Source organism: Phyllopteryx taeniolatus, chromosome 23 (genome assembly GCF_024500385.1).
Source record: "Phyllopteryx taeniolatus isolate TA_2022b chromosome 23, UOR_Ptae_1.2, whole genome shotgun sequence".
NCBI lineage: Eukaryota > Metazoa > Chordata > Actinopteri > Syngnathiformes > Syngnathidae > Phyllopteryx > Phyllopteryx taeniolatus.
The window spans coordinates 3,134,481-3,147,354 of NC_084524.1; the positions used below are offsets into that span (position 1 = coordinate 3,134,481).

Below are 12,874 nucleotides of genomic sequence, written 5' to 3' on the forward strand. Positions count from 1 at the left end.
TAGCTTCTATGATAAAGGGGATTTTATTGAACAAAACCACCACAATAATTTGGCTCAATTATTCAAAATAGTGTTTCAAATTATTACATAAACTATGTAAAAAAAATAATAGAACACTCAAAAAAAATAATCGTTACATTGAGAATAGAGAGAAACTAATGTTATTACGCACATTCTCCATTGGGTTTAGGTCAGGAAATGACATGGCCACACCATGACTTTTATCAGATTACACACATTGCAGCTAAAGCTTCAACTGTATATTTTTGCAGCGTGAGATGGTGCGTTGACTTGCAAATTATTTTGCGACGCAAAGCATGTTTTTTTCTTTTGATGCCACGGCCATCAATGGTCAGCTGGAAACCCGTTTCGATTCCTTCAAAAGGGGCCGACCGTATAACTCGACATTATTTCAGGCGTCCAACATCACAAGGATTTTGCCTCATTAATTACCGTTTGCGCCGATGTGTCACAAATGCCATGTTCAGTGGCCGTAATAGCAGATTCGCAGCGCGCCCGCCGATGCTGCGGGGATGTTTAACATGCAGAGAGGTAAATGGGGGTGGGGAGCAGAGATGGGGGGGGGGGGCGGAAATGGAGTTAAATTAAGAATACACCCTGCTGTTATCAGAGCAAATGCTTGTCAAATGAAATTTGGGGCAACATGTCAGCATCTCCCTGACACCTCTGCGGGTCATTCATTAATAAAAGAACACTACATTTTTGTCACCGTTACATAATCAAAGAATGTCATCTTTTTTTTTCCCCTCTGGCTTTAGGGATTTCAAACGTCCCCGTACGTTGCGTTATTTTGCTCTGTGCGGAAAACGCCGCAGTTGTTGTTGTTGTTGATCCCCATTTTCTTTTTGCTTTGACAAACTCCTATTGGCTCATTTGCCCAAATGAGCCCCCTATCACAACTAGCTCTTCGAGAGGGTGGGGTTGGGGGGTTGCCAGGGCGCGTTCACCGCTGCTTTCAAGAAAAAGAAAAAAATAATAATAATCAATGAATTCAATTATTTATCTTCAACATCCCGATCGATTTAGCGCTGAAAAACTGCTGACTGCTCAAAAATCAGTATTTTACAGGAAAGTTTGCTGCAGTGAAGAGACCTGAATGATTACCTGTGTGTCCCATTCCTCAAAATGTTTTCGCTTTTATTGATTCCCTCTTCCTCCGCTTTGATTGATAAGATGCGCTGATCCATTCGTTTTTCTCCCCTCGAGGCGAAAGGCCGTCCGCACGCCGTTGTCCAGACCGAAGCATGTGACCGCGTACTGAGAGCCTTCAAAGTTGCGGCCCACACTGGCTATACTTTCTATGAATATGAAGCATACGCTGCAAATAAATCTCATACAAAGACAATGCCCGAAATAGTATTGTACTTTTAGCTGCTATGGGTATATTGAGAGCAAAACTCATCATCCCCTGACCTCAACCCTATGGAGAAACTGAGAACTATGAGGGTGGATGGCGGTGTACTTCCAAACAGCAGCTCATTGGAGACAATTCTTGGATCCAACTGTGAACTTGGGGTGCCTTTTTCTTTTGAAAGGATGGCGCAAATACATTAGTGATATGCAAGTGACACACGTCATTAAATAGAGCAGGATCTTTTCATAAAAATTGTGTGAGAAAATTGGTGTGATTCACAGATTCAAGCTTTTTTTTTTTTTTTTTTTTCTTGAAAGCTAATTCTGCTCAAGGTGCCAGATCGCTTTGAAAAAAAAAAAAAAACACTTCCTAAGAATGTTCTGTCATGTTCTGGAAGGTGTGGATTCTTCCTCAAACCAACACCCAAACTACGCGAGAAGTTATTCTCAGCACATCAAATCAATGTTTTATTTTGTATTTTTTATTTGAATCTGTGTGTCCAGCATGTACATGTCTGCATTTCTTATCCGTGTACAATTTAAAACGGGAGACATTTCCCAAGCCCTGCGTTTAGCTTATTATCAGCAGAGGAAGAAGTTGAGCTGATTCAATTTAAGGAGATGTAGTGGATCGTGAAGGCGTTTCAGCATTCCGGAACAAATTTGATATGTGTCTGGAAGTCAGACAGCCCGGAACGGTGTTGTCAGGGGGTGGGGTGGGGGGGATAGGTAATAGTTTTCTTTGCGATTCCAATTCCCCATCATTGCGCAGATATTTTTTTTCCTTATCGCTCGTGCAATTCTCTCTTCCAGCAAAGCAACCTGGACCCGAAATTACAAGGCTGCCGTAAGAAATAAAAAAAACAATTTTTAAAGTTAGTGACGATAATTGAAGACGATGCCCAACCTCCCGACAAATTTGTGTAAGTGGATTTGTCCTTTTCTTTTCTTCTTCTCATCTTTCGTTCGTTTCCCGCGGCACTGATTGCAAATTTGACCTTACCCCTCTTTTCTCTGACACAGCTTTGTACAGAAGAAGGATTTACAGTCACAATTATTCCGCACGTAGCATTTAAGTGAAACATTTGAGCCGAATTAAAGGAGGTTGGTCCATATTACCAAGCAAGTCCGGAAAATGGGACAAATTCAAGAAAATGACTTTGCAACAGTTTTATACAATGCTGCGTTACTCTGGATGGTCTGAATGGAAGCCGATACAGTGTTGCCTTGAGATACGAGTCCCCCGACACGAAACAAAACTAGGAGAATAATATGTTGTGTATTTAAAACCTTTTTTTTTGTAGCCTCTAGGAGCTTTATTCCGCTAGCTTAACGATAATGCTAACGCATCATGGGAAACGCATATCTAAACCCTTTAAGCAACTGATCTTTGAACACACACAGTGCAGTAAGACATTTAGATAAGACATATCACAGTCATATATTCTTTATCCTCTGCGAGGAACTGAGACGAGCGAAGAGGAGTGGAGACGTCGATACTGAACGCGTTTTTTTTAATTTTTTTTTATTCTAAGGTAAAATATTATAGACTGCTGTTTCCTCAATAAGAAAACATGACAAAATGTTTTGTTGTATTTTGGGGCAAAGGAAAGGGTTAATGGCATTCCCATTCATTTCAATTCAATTCCTTCATTGCGTAATTGTTGATCCCGCGTTGCATTCACTCGACATTGCGTTGCACTATTCAGGCAAATGAACAAAAACAGCACATGCTTAATGATTTTGAACACTTTGTAGTAAAACAGAGCGAGCGGGTGAAATGAACACACAACACCGGGAGATGAAATAAGCAAATGAACAAGCGAGATTCGCGACAGGAGTTTGTGTCGGAGTGACGAGGGGACCCCGAGGAGGCCTGGGGGTTTATCCGCGGGTGGTGTTTGTTTTCCCCGCATTGAAATCGCGGGAACACAAGCACACATGCGTTAACTCTGTAAAAAAGACCACAAACCTACGGACAGCTCCTCAGGGTTGTCGTCCTTCAATTTTACCGACGGCAATAAAGCAGGAGCGTTTTTTTATTTCGATTTCATTTTTGCTCTTCAGCCCCTTTGCTCCTCACATCATTTTTGTCTTAAGCTGCAATATTAATGAAATAGCTATCAGCCGGCCGAGACCTGCAAACACCATCTCTCATTCCAATGACGCTGCGCAGGCACTAAAAAGTCGGCGGCTGTTTTATTTGTCGTGCAGGTTGGACTATATCATCGCATGCTTCCGTGGAATAAACCGTTTGTTACCTCTGGAATGCCTCCCTGTATTTATTGCCTGCCTTTCTATTGTTGTGGGAAAACAGTTGCGTTTAATCATCACATTGTCCTTTTTGGGTGGAATATCATCAATATCAGAAGGCGCAGCACAATGTCCACTGAATTCAAGCAAAACATGCTGCAATAAATATTTGATTCTTTACATTCTAGTTCATTGTCTCATTACTGTAAAGTTGATTTTTGAGGATTGTTGTGGTCACGGAACGAATTCATCCCGTAAATTAAGGTACCACTGCTTCCTTGACAACAATGACTACTTTCCTAAGAGACTTTGACAGCCTTTTGTGTCTTCTTATGAAATGACAGAGGAGCAAGAGTAAAAGTCCATTTTAAGTGTAATAGCGGAGGTTTTACTCTATATGTCAAATATAGACAATGTGTCTGTTAAACCAAGAGGACAACAAGAACTTGACGACTCTCCCAAACCCGTTCCAGTCACTCTTTCATTCATGACCCAAATAGCACGCATGCACAAACAAGGCCCGATTAGCGGTAATTAAACAGAGAGAGAGAGTAGAAAACCGCTTTGAGAGAGACTCGATGAATTCAAGGACGTCCGCAAGGAACGGTTTGATTCCAGTCAAACACTCGGAGCGAAAACAAAAGGTGGCTTTTTGATGGAGTTTTTTTTTTTGTTTTTTTTTTCAGGAGAACAAAAGATAGGAATTAGCGACAGAGAGCAAAGCTTAGATCCTCTCTTTAATCACCGCCAACGACTGCAAGTGGAAGTGACTGGAAAACAATCAAGCGCTTCCATCCAAAGCAACCGTCGGCACGCTCGCTGTTCGCTTCATAATGCAAAATTATGAAATCAGAAGTAGCGCTGGTCATCCGTTGCAGAAACACTGAAATACCGTTTTTACAGTATCATAGAGGAGCAGCATAGTTACTTAGCTAGTAACTTTGATTTACAGTATACAGTCATGCTCCAAAAAATGTTTAGCCATGACTGTATACAAATCAACGTTGTTTTTTTTCCCTGACTGTGTGACATAAAATCGGACTAAACCTTTCCTGTTTTAGGTCATTTAGGATGACCAAAATTATTTCTATTTTCTAAATGCCAGAATAACAAAAGAGGGATGTTTTTTATTAGCCAAATATATAGTATACATAATAGACAATATAGTTATGGCTAAAAAACCCTGGGATTGCCAATGTTTTTAGCCATTTTTATATTTTATATTATTCAAGATATATTTCAAATGCGGACCAGCTTCTTCGTTTTTCACCTTCTTTTACGTGCAGTGGCCAGGGGTCTCGACACTTTTACTCATCTTGTTAACTTGAATTAAAAGCTAAGAGCAGCCTGAGGGTCCCACAGGAGGAAAAAGATTTAAAAAAATAAAAAAGGTAAACTAAAAGCACATTAACTGGGAGTTCATTGTGTTTTCGGAGAAGGAATGCGCAAGGGTGAGCTCTCAAGCTGTGTTTTTGAAAGCGGCCTCATTGCCCTTCATTATGCATGCCATATTGAACCAAACCAATAGGTAATCAAGGCCAATCAAATATTCATCGGGATGCGTTTCCCTCGAGAAACGAGGCGGAGGGGGCGGGGGGGTGGGGGGGGGTGGGGGGCAACAACAGCCTCAAGTGTCTGTGAAAGTCCACACAGAAAATACACGTGAAGATTACAAATTGTCATTTTGCGAGATTACCAATTTAATCTGAAAAAGATGCAACTCTCAAAAAAAAAAAAAAAAAGGAACTCTCAAAAGTATACAACCAATCTTGTCATATTACAATTGTAATCTCGAAAATACACGAGATTGATGTGAAAATACACAATTTAGTTGAAAAATTTGACTTTTGTAACGTTACAATTTAGTCTTATTGTAACGAGTTATCTTGAAGATACTAGACTCGAAAATATGATTTACGTCTTGTAATATTACAACTTTGATCAAAAACAAACAACTTTTTTCTATGTACTGTATGGAATCCGCCTTGTTCTCGTCATAAAATGACTTTAGCTTAATCTTAAAAATAAGGTATGTCAAAAAATACACCTTTTTTTCTTGAAAATATTAAAATATTACTCTCGTAATATGATAACTTCACTTTCATAATTTAAAGACTTATCTCAAAAATAGACGACTATTTTCAAAAATATGACGCTCTCAAAAATACCCTTTTCCCGTGAATCCCCAAGTTTATTTTAATTAAATATTTGAAATAAGACTCATCTTTTAATTTAACGTATAGGCTAATCTAAAAATATACCATAAACTTTTCTCTGAAGTCAATTTCTAATCTCGAAAAAAAAAATACAATTTCACCTCCGAAATACACAACGTTTATCTTGAAAAATACAATATTCACATACATTACTATTCTCGTAAAATCAAAACCTAAATATACATATACAATTTTTTTTTTTTGCTTAAAAATATACGACTATTCGTAACATTCACAAATCAAAGCTTAAAAATATACAAGGTATCTAAAAATAGGAACTTTTCTCTCAAAAATATACAGATTGACCCTCGTAATAATGTAGCTTGAGAATACAAAACTTTCCATTTAAAATAAATATATGACTATTTTCTAGATATTACGACTCGAAAACACACGACAATGTTCCCAAAAATATCCCTTTGTTGTCTTAATATGACAACTTTCTTCTTGTGATAATATATGACTTATTGCATTAATATGCGACTTTCTTCCACAACAAGGCAAAACGGCAACACACACCTGCTTTGCCTTTCAGGTGGTAATTAGCGGCCGTTGTTGTGCTAATCCCAAATCTCACTCGCCAACGCGGGTCATTATCTCGACATCGGCGAGCGGAGGAACAGGCCGGCTGGGGAAAAAGATTTCATCGGTATTACGCCATAGTTCAAAGCCTTGTCACGTCCAATGGCGGCAGATTGGATCTTTTTCAATCAGTTTGCATTTAAAGACAATTTTTAATCTCAATTATGAGATGGGATCGCGCGATTTGGTTCATCCCGGCTAATTGCGCCTCGCAAAATAGCAGCTCGGAGGCCAGAGACCCCCGCGTCCGCAAAACATCACCGAGGCCACCAAGCTGGAAACGGCCAAGTTGGAAATCAAGCGAATTCAACACGCTTGTTGTCTACGATGGAATATGGTTTCATTCGCTGCGGTTTTAATAAGGGGGGCCTGTTGAACTGGCAAGATTTAAAGGCCGTTAAGTGCGACTGGCGGCCTGAAGATACTCGCAGAGGTCGCCGCAGTTTTTCTCATTTTTCTCGAAACACGTGCCAGACAATTCATTTGAAAGATAGCCGTTTGCATTCGAAATAGGGAGTCGTTGCCACTCGTTGTAATTGCTATTCTTATCGAAAATTGGAAGCGGGTCACATTATGAAAGCAACGGGGAATTATCAACAACAGTCGAGAGGCTCTGGAGAACGCGAGAACATTTTTTGTTCAAGTCGAGGTTTTGGGCTCAGTCAACTCATTGGCGTTCGGTTCCGTTGTGCCAAAGTGCGAAGGAGGCCACACTGAAAACAATAGAAAAACATTTTAAAATGAAGAAACTTTTTGAAAATAAAGCCTTATATTTTTGAGACTTAAAAGTCATATATTTGAGATAAGAAGCTGTATATGTTCAAGATTGAAGTTGTAAAAAAAAAAAAACTCCGAGATTGTATTTCTTATCTTACGAAAATAAAGTTGTGTCGTATACTTCCAAGATGGAAAAAAAAAAAAGTGGCATATTTTGGATAATTAAGTTATAAGTTTACAAGAATAAAGTGGTCAGGTTTAGAGGAGTTCGCTATGTTGCGCATTAACGTTTGTGCTGCCACTATACAGCAGATTTTTGAGCGATTGTTTTTTTTCGTAGGATTTGCGGACATTCATTGCGTAGGAACCCTGAGCCAGTGTAATTCAGTAATTTCGGTATTAAATATTGCCCAAAATAACGATAATAATACGACTGATATTGATCTCAAAAATATTTTTTGTCTTTTTTCACGCTAATATACGACTTTATTCTCGTCGTGAAACTGTCCTTTGCTTTTCGGGGTGGCGCTGAAAATGTATTCACGGTATTGTCACGAAAGAAAAACAAAGTTCAGCATTTTCATGCGGGGGGGGGGGGCGCCGGAGTTCACGTTGACGCATTGCAACTTGAAAAATGACTTTTATGAAATCATAATAAAACTCTTTGATCGGCAGCTCGTGCGCTTCGTGACTTTGCCAAACACGACAAGGGCACAAAACTCAACTCGGGCAGCACCATGAATCTTTAACGAGCAAATGTTTATTTTTCCCTTGCAATGTGACAATTCTCTGCCCGGCCTTGTTGATAACCTCATTTAGGCCAAACAATCCGAAGATGAAGGTTACTGTGGAGGTACCGACGGCATAGATTAAAGCGGATAAATAAACAATGGACTCCGACAAAGTATTCGAGCTCGCCAAATTCAAAACTGCGTCCTTGATGGTACGCAACACATTCCCGGCTGTCTCGTGTTTAGCGGTGCTCGGGTCCCAATATACGAGCCAACAACAGTGGTGGGAGGGAACCAAGTACAAATACTTTGTTACTGTACAAAAGTAGATCTGTCACTTACTGGAGTATTTTTTATTTTTTTATTATTAGTCTTTTTTTTCAGTCATGGCTAAAAACATTGGTACTCCAGGGGTGCCAGTGTTTTTAGCCATAACTGTATAAAAACAATGTTGTTTTTTTCCCGCCCCCTGGCTGTTTAACATGAAATCAGACGAAGCTTTTCCAGTTTTACATCAATTAGGATTACCAAAATAATTTCTCTGTGCAGTGGAATCCATTCCAAGGACAGGCTAAAATATTTTTCCTGGGGGGGGGAAATAGGGAAATATAGTCTAACGTGGGGTGTAAACATAACGACAATCCAGACGAAGTTGAGAATTTGACCCCTTGCGATCAAATTCAGCAAGGCCCAATTATTGGGACCAACAATTTCTAATTTAGTGGCGATATCGTTCTGTGTGTGGTGTCAAAATTCAGTACGATCCAATCGTGGAAAAATATGAAAATGATCTACAGCACACTTAATTGGAAGGTCTGCGATTTTCCCCTTTCTTTATGCGCTCTACGGTGGCTCGCTCCCTCCTCCGAGCGGCCGCCGACGGGGAGGGGGGGACGGACGCCGCCTGATTGAGATTTTACAGACTCAATCCCAGCGGAATTCCCGTTAGGCGGAGCTTTTAATTAGATAAAGCTTGGACGGTTTGAACATATACTTTACAGCCGTGTTAGGCTAAAACGCTCCGCGTGTCGTAAATATCAGCCGAGGCATTAATAGAATCTCGATTAGAGGGCGGAATGTGTGGATGGGTGGAGGATGGGGCAGCCAGCAGAGGGACGACTTCACGTCGGGAGCTATTTATAGCGACTAAAATGGACGGCTCCATTAATATAAGGCGTGCCCTTTGTGGAAATGTAAATCACGAGGGCCGCAGCTCACCGTGCGTGTTATACAGCGGCAGTACGTCAGCGCTAACAGTGCCGCGTGGCTCGGATTTACAGCCATCTGGCTTCAAGCAAAGGAGATTGTTTCTTATTTTTTGGTTTGTTTGTTTCCCATTCTTGACTTTCTCCACTCATTACTTTTTTTTTTTTTTTTTTTTGCTTTAATGCACATCACCGGGCCGAACCATTTGGAAGAGGCTCAATTGTCTGAAAACAATATATTTATGTTAAAGCTACCCAAAGGAAGTTGTTGGAAACATATATGCCTATATCCATATTTATATGTAAGGCGCCAGTTGCATAAGGCAGATGATAACTGCATGTTCATGTGTGCGAAAGGAGAACTCGACGGACACTTCTTAGAACTGTCAACATTTATGCATTTTCCTGACTGATATTCTATGACCATAATCAATTTACAACCATGAAAAAAAATGGAGACTTCATTTCGTTGTGAGTGACCAAACGCACGCAAATAATGATTTGGAGGTATTACAATCAAGATCGAGCGCCGTGGAAATGGTGAACGTTAACGCGGTGACTGCCTGGTTCTAATTTAAGGGACGTGAAAGAGCGAGCCGCTCGCTCTATGAGGCGTCACGTGGGGGGGGGGGGGGGGGGGATGTTAAAATAAATCATTCACGGCCATGTGACAGTTGCCCACATGTGCATTTTCACCAAGCTGTGTGCATTATTGAAGACGGACGCACCCCCTTCGTTCAGCCATTTCGGGAATTTATTCTTAAACTTCACCTCATTAGTACAACAGTAAAATAAAAATGCAGCTTGCTCGAAATGATGCCGTTCAATAATTGCTGAATAAATTGTGACGATTTCCTCTGATTGGATGGTCAGAGCAAAAACCTTTACAGCAAAGTTTGAGGTGATGATGAATTGGATTCAATTAAATGATTATTTTCTGTCATTATATGAGATGAATATTGATTCCTACCGACTCCAGACGTTGTACAGTTGTCTGCTGTTACATTCCATTTTTTTATATTGCGACGCGATTGATGAATTTTGGGTGGGGAGTGCTCACGACATGTACTTAAACGGAACCAAAAGTTTTATTCGCAAACCTCTTTTAAGACGACATCGCACACGGAGGAATCGAGTTCGCTCCCAAACTTTGGAATGAGGCGCTTCAAACAGAAGTGAAGCCGTAATCTTACAGGAATAAAGACATGTATTTGAGATTTTTTTTTTTTAAACATGATATTTTAAGAATAAAGTTATATATTTGGACAGGACGCAAATCAGAAAGAATAAACAGAGCCGAAGTCTTGAACGAGGTCATGTTCTTTGTGCTTATAAAAAGTCTCGGTATTTTGTCCTGATCTCGGAAGTCATCTTGCATCCATTTGTACTTTCACGCCATCTGATGGTACCGAGCTGCAAGGAAAGCGAAGACCCCGTCTGAAAAGGTCTCTCGCCTTTCCTCCGCCGTCACTCGGCGCCGCGGCCCGTCTTATTCAGCACTGAATTCAACTCGCTCAGCAGATTCGGGGGCATCTTTCCCTCCCCGCCCCCCGGGCCGGGCCTCTTGCCGGCGGTCCCGACGCTACTTTGCCGGGAAGCGGGCGGGGCCCGCGGGCGCGACTGGCAAGGGTCCATGACGGAACGGCGCCGCGGGCCCGTGGGCTTTGGACTGTCGCCGGCGGTGCTCTTGAGGGCGAGGGAAATCCTCCTGTCTGACATCTGAGGGCAAAAGTTACCATTGATGCTCTCAGGTTACTTCCTGTTACTTCCAGTTTGTCATTGGATTGTTTCATATTCATAGCAAGTGTTTTCCATACAAATCTTTACTGTAATTATGAAATTACGTGGTTACCGAAGTATGACGGACTGAAAAAAAGAGAGAAAAAGTTTTCAAGATTAAAGTCGTCATATTACGAGAATAAAGTTGGACATTTTAGGGGGGGAAAGTCATAATTCCGAGATAAAAAGTTGTATATTTTCAAGAATAAAGTTATATCATTTTTAGGGGGGAAAAAAAAAAATACTGATAGAAATGGCATATTTTCCAAATTAAAGGAGTTTAAATTTAAAATTGTAATCTTACAGGAATAAAGTTGTAAATTGGAGAAAAAAAAAAAAAAAACTTGTACATTTTCAAAATTAAAGTTGTAGGCTAATTGTAATAAAGTTACGGAATAAAGTTGTATATTTGATGCAAAACAAATAATAATTTGCATATTTGAGATTCTTATTTTGGAGATTAAAGTTGTAATGTTACCATCATAATGGTAACAAACAAACAAAACAAAACAAAAAAGTTGTTGTCCAGATTCTTCCATTGTAGCAACACGTGCTGAGCTACCAAGTCGACAGCAAGACGGACGTGCGCCTCGGCTCACCTGTCTGCCTGAAGTGGAGTTTTGCTGCGGGCGCTTTCTGCCGTCAACCACGGCTCCCCTTTTGGAGGACGCGTGAACCGCGCCGTCCCCCGGGTCCGAGCGGAGGTCAGAGCCGAACTGCGCATCGAGAAAATGAGCGGCGAGGTGACGAAAAAGACCATTTCCTCTTTTTTCCGCCGCACATCGCTCTGACCCTTTTGACCTGTAAAAGCGACTTTTTCTTGTCCTTTTTTTTTTTCCCCCCCCCAAGCGCTGCCGGGACCTGTCCTTGGACGTACGCGCCAACCCACACGGCGCCATCAATTGCACCTTGCTACAAAATGATGGGCCGTCGTCGGCCAGTTGCTATGGAAACTGTCTCAGCGTAACACTCGCGAACAGGTAAAAGGGAGGAAACGGGAGAAGTGCTCTTGATTTCCTCCCTGCGCTTCCCGCCGCTCGTAAGTTCTTCCACACTATTTGGGTTATTCCGGAATTGGAGGACAATTTTGAGTGTCTAGAAAAAGCACTATATAAGTGTAGTGCCTTGTTATTATTATTATTATTATTTTGTATATGTAAGTTAGTCATGAAGGGGGAGGCTCAAGAGAAAAACATAGTCTAGGGGTTGCTCAAGAGCAATTTGGCATTCTAAATCTTGAGGAATTATTTTTACTACAGTCACATTTATTTCTTAAGACAACTGCAATTTACACAACAAATTGCGTGTCAGCATTTTGGATTATTAGAAGTATCATGGTAGGGACACAAAATGGCTTCCAACGTTTCGGCACGGCTCCGGATTGACTCGTCGCCAAGGTAGATACTGGATGCTTTGACGATGTTTTATCGAGTACAATCCGGGTGAGAGTAAGTTTTTTTATTTTTTTTGGGGGGGGGGGGGGGGGGTGCTTTTATCATTGGAACGTTTGCTCAAAAACATTCAAATTATACTCTCACTGTAGATGACTCCATGACTGTCATTTCCATCTACTATTTAGGAAAATCTGAAAAAATATTTGCATAATAATTTAGAATGCAGTGTAATATCTGTGACTGAGTGTGTATGGCTTTCAAAAGGCGGGGCCTGGCCTGGTGATTGACATGGGCGTCGGCAAATGAGTTGAGTGACTCGGCCATCGGCAGCTCGCGTAGAAATTCCCTATTATTACTGTACCGATTACCATACTATATGACATGTTCACCGATTCCGCATTCTTGATGTGTCAGCGCAAAAACGACACGAAGTGGCCTTGACCTTGTTCTCACGAGCGGGTTTCAAGATATTGCCGCGTGTCCGCGGAACATTTTACATCTCCCCGTTTCTGAATTTCATCAGACTAACAGCACAACGGAAATCGGCGGCGAGGCGACGTGATTTGTACGCTCGTAACTTTGGCTTTACGATCGTAAAAGCTGATTTATTTGGACAGAGCCCC

At 41.0% G+C, this 12,874-nt stretch overlaps 1 protein-coding gene across 10 annotated transcripts in view; it reads right to left on the reverse strand.

The window, feature by feature from the left end:
* Positions 1-12,874, reverse strand: part of arap2 (ArfGAP with RhoGAP domain, ankyrin repeat and PH domain 2) — a 96,392-nt gene that overhangs the window by 26,769 nt on the left and 56,749 nt on the right. For 5 of the 10 annotated variants that reach the window (XM_061764388.1, XM_061764387.1, XM_061764395.1 and 2 more), the window contains one exon: positions 11,457-11,573. The exons of 2 other annotated variants lie outside the window; for them this stretch is intronic. In XM_061764388.1, the coding sequence (XP_061620372.1) occupies positions 11,457-11,573 (117 nt within the window). Of the gene's footprint in view, positions 1-5,381; positions 7,139-9,810; positions 10,798-11,456; positions 11,574-12,874 lie in introns of those variants that run through there. 3 more of the 10 variants (XM_061764389.1, XM_061764394.1, XM_061764393.1) reach the window with 3 other exon arrangements.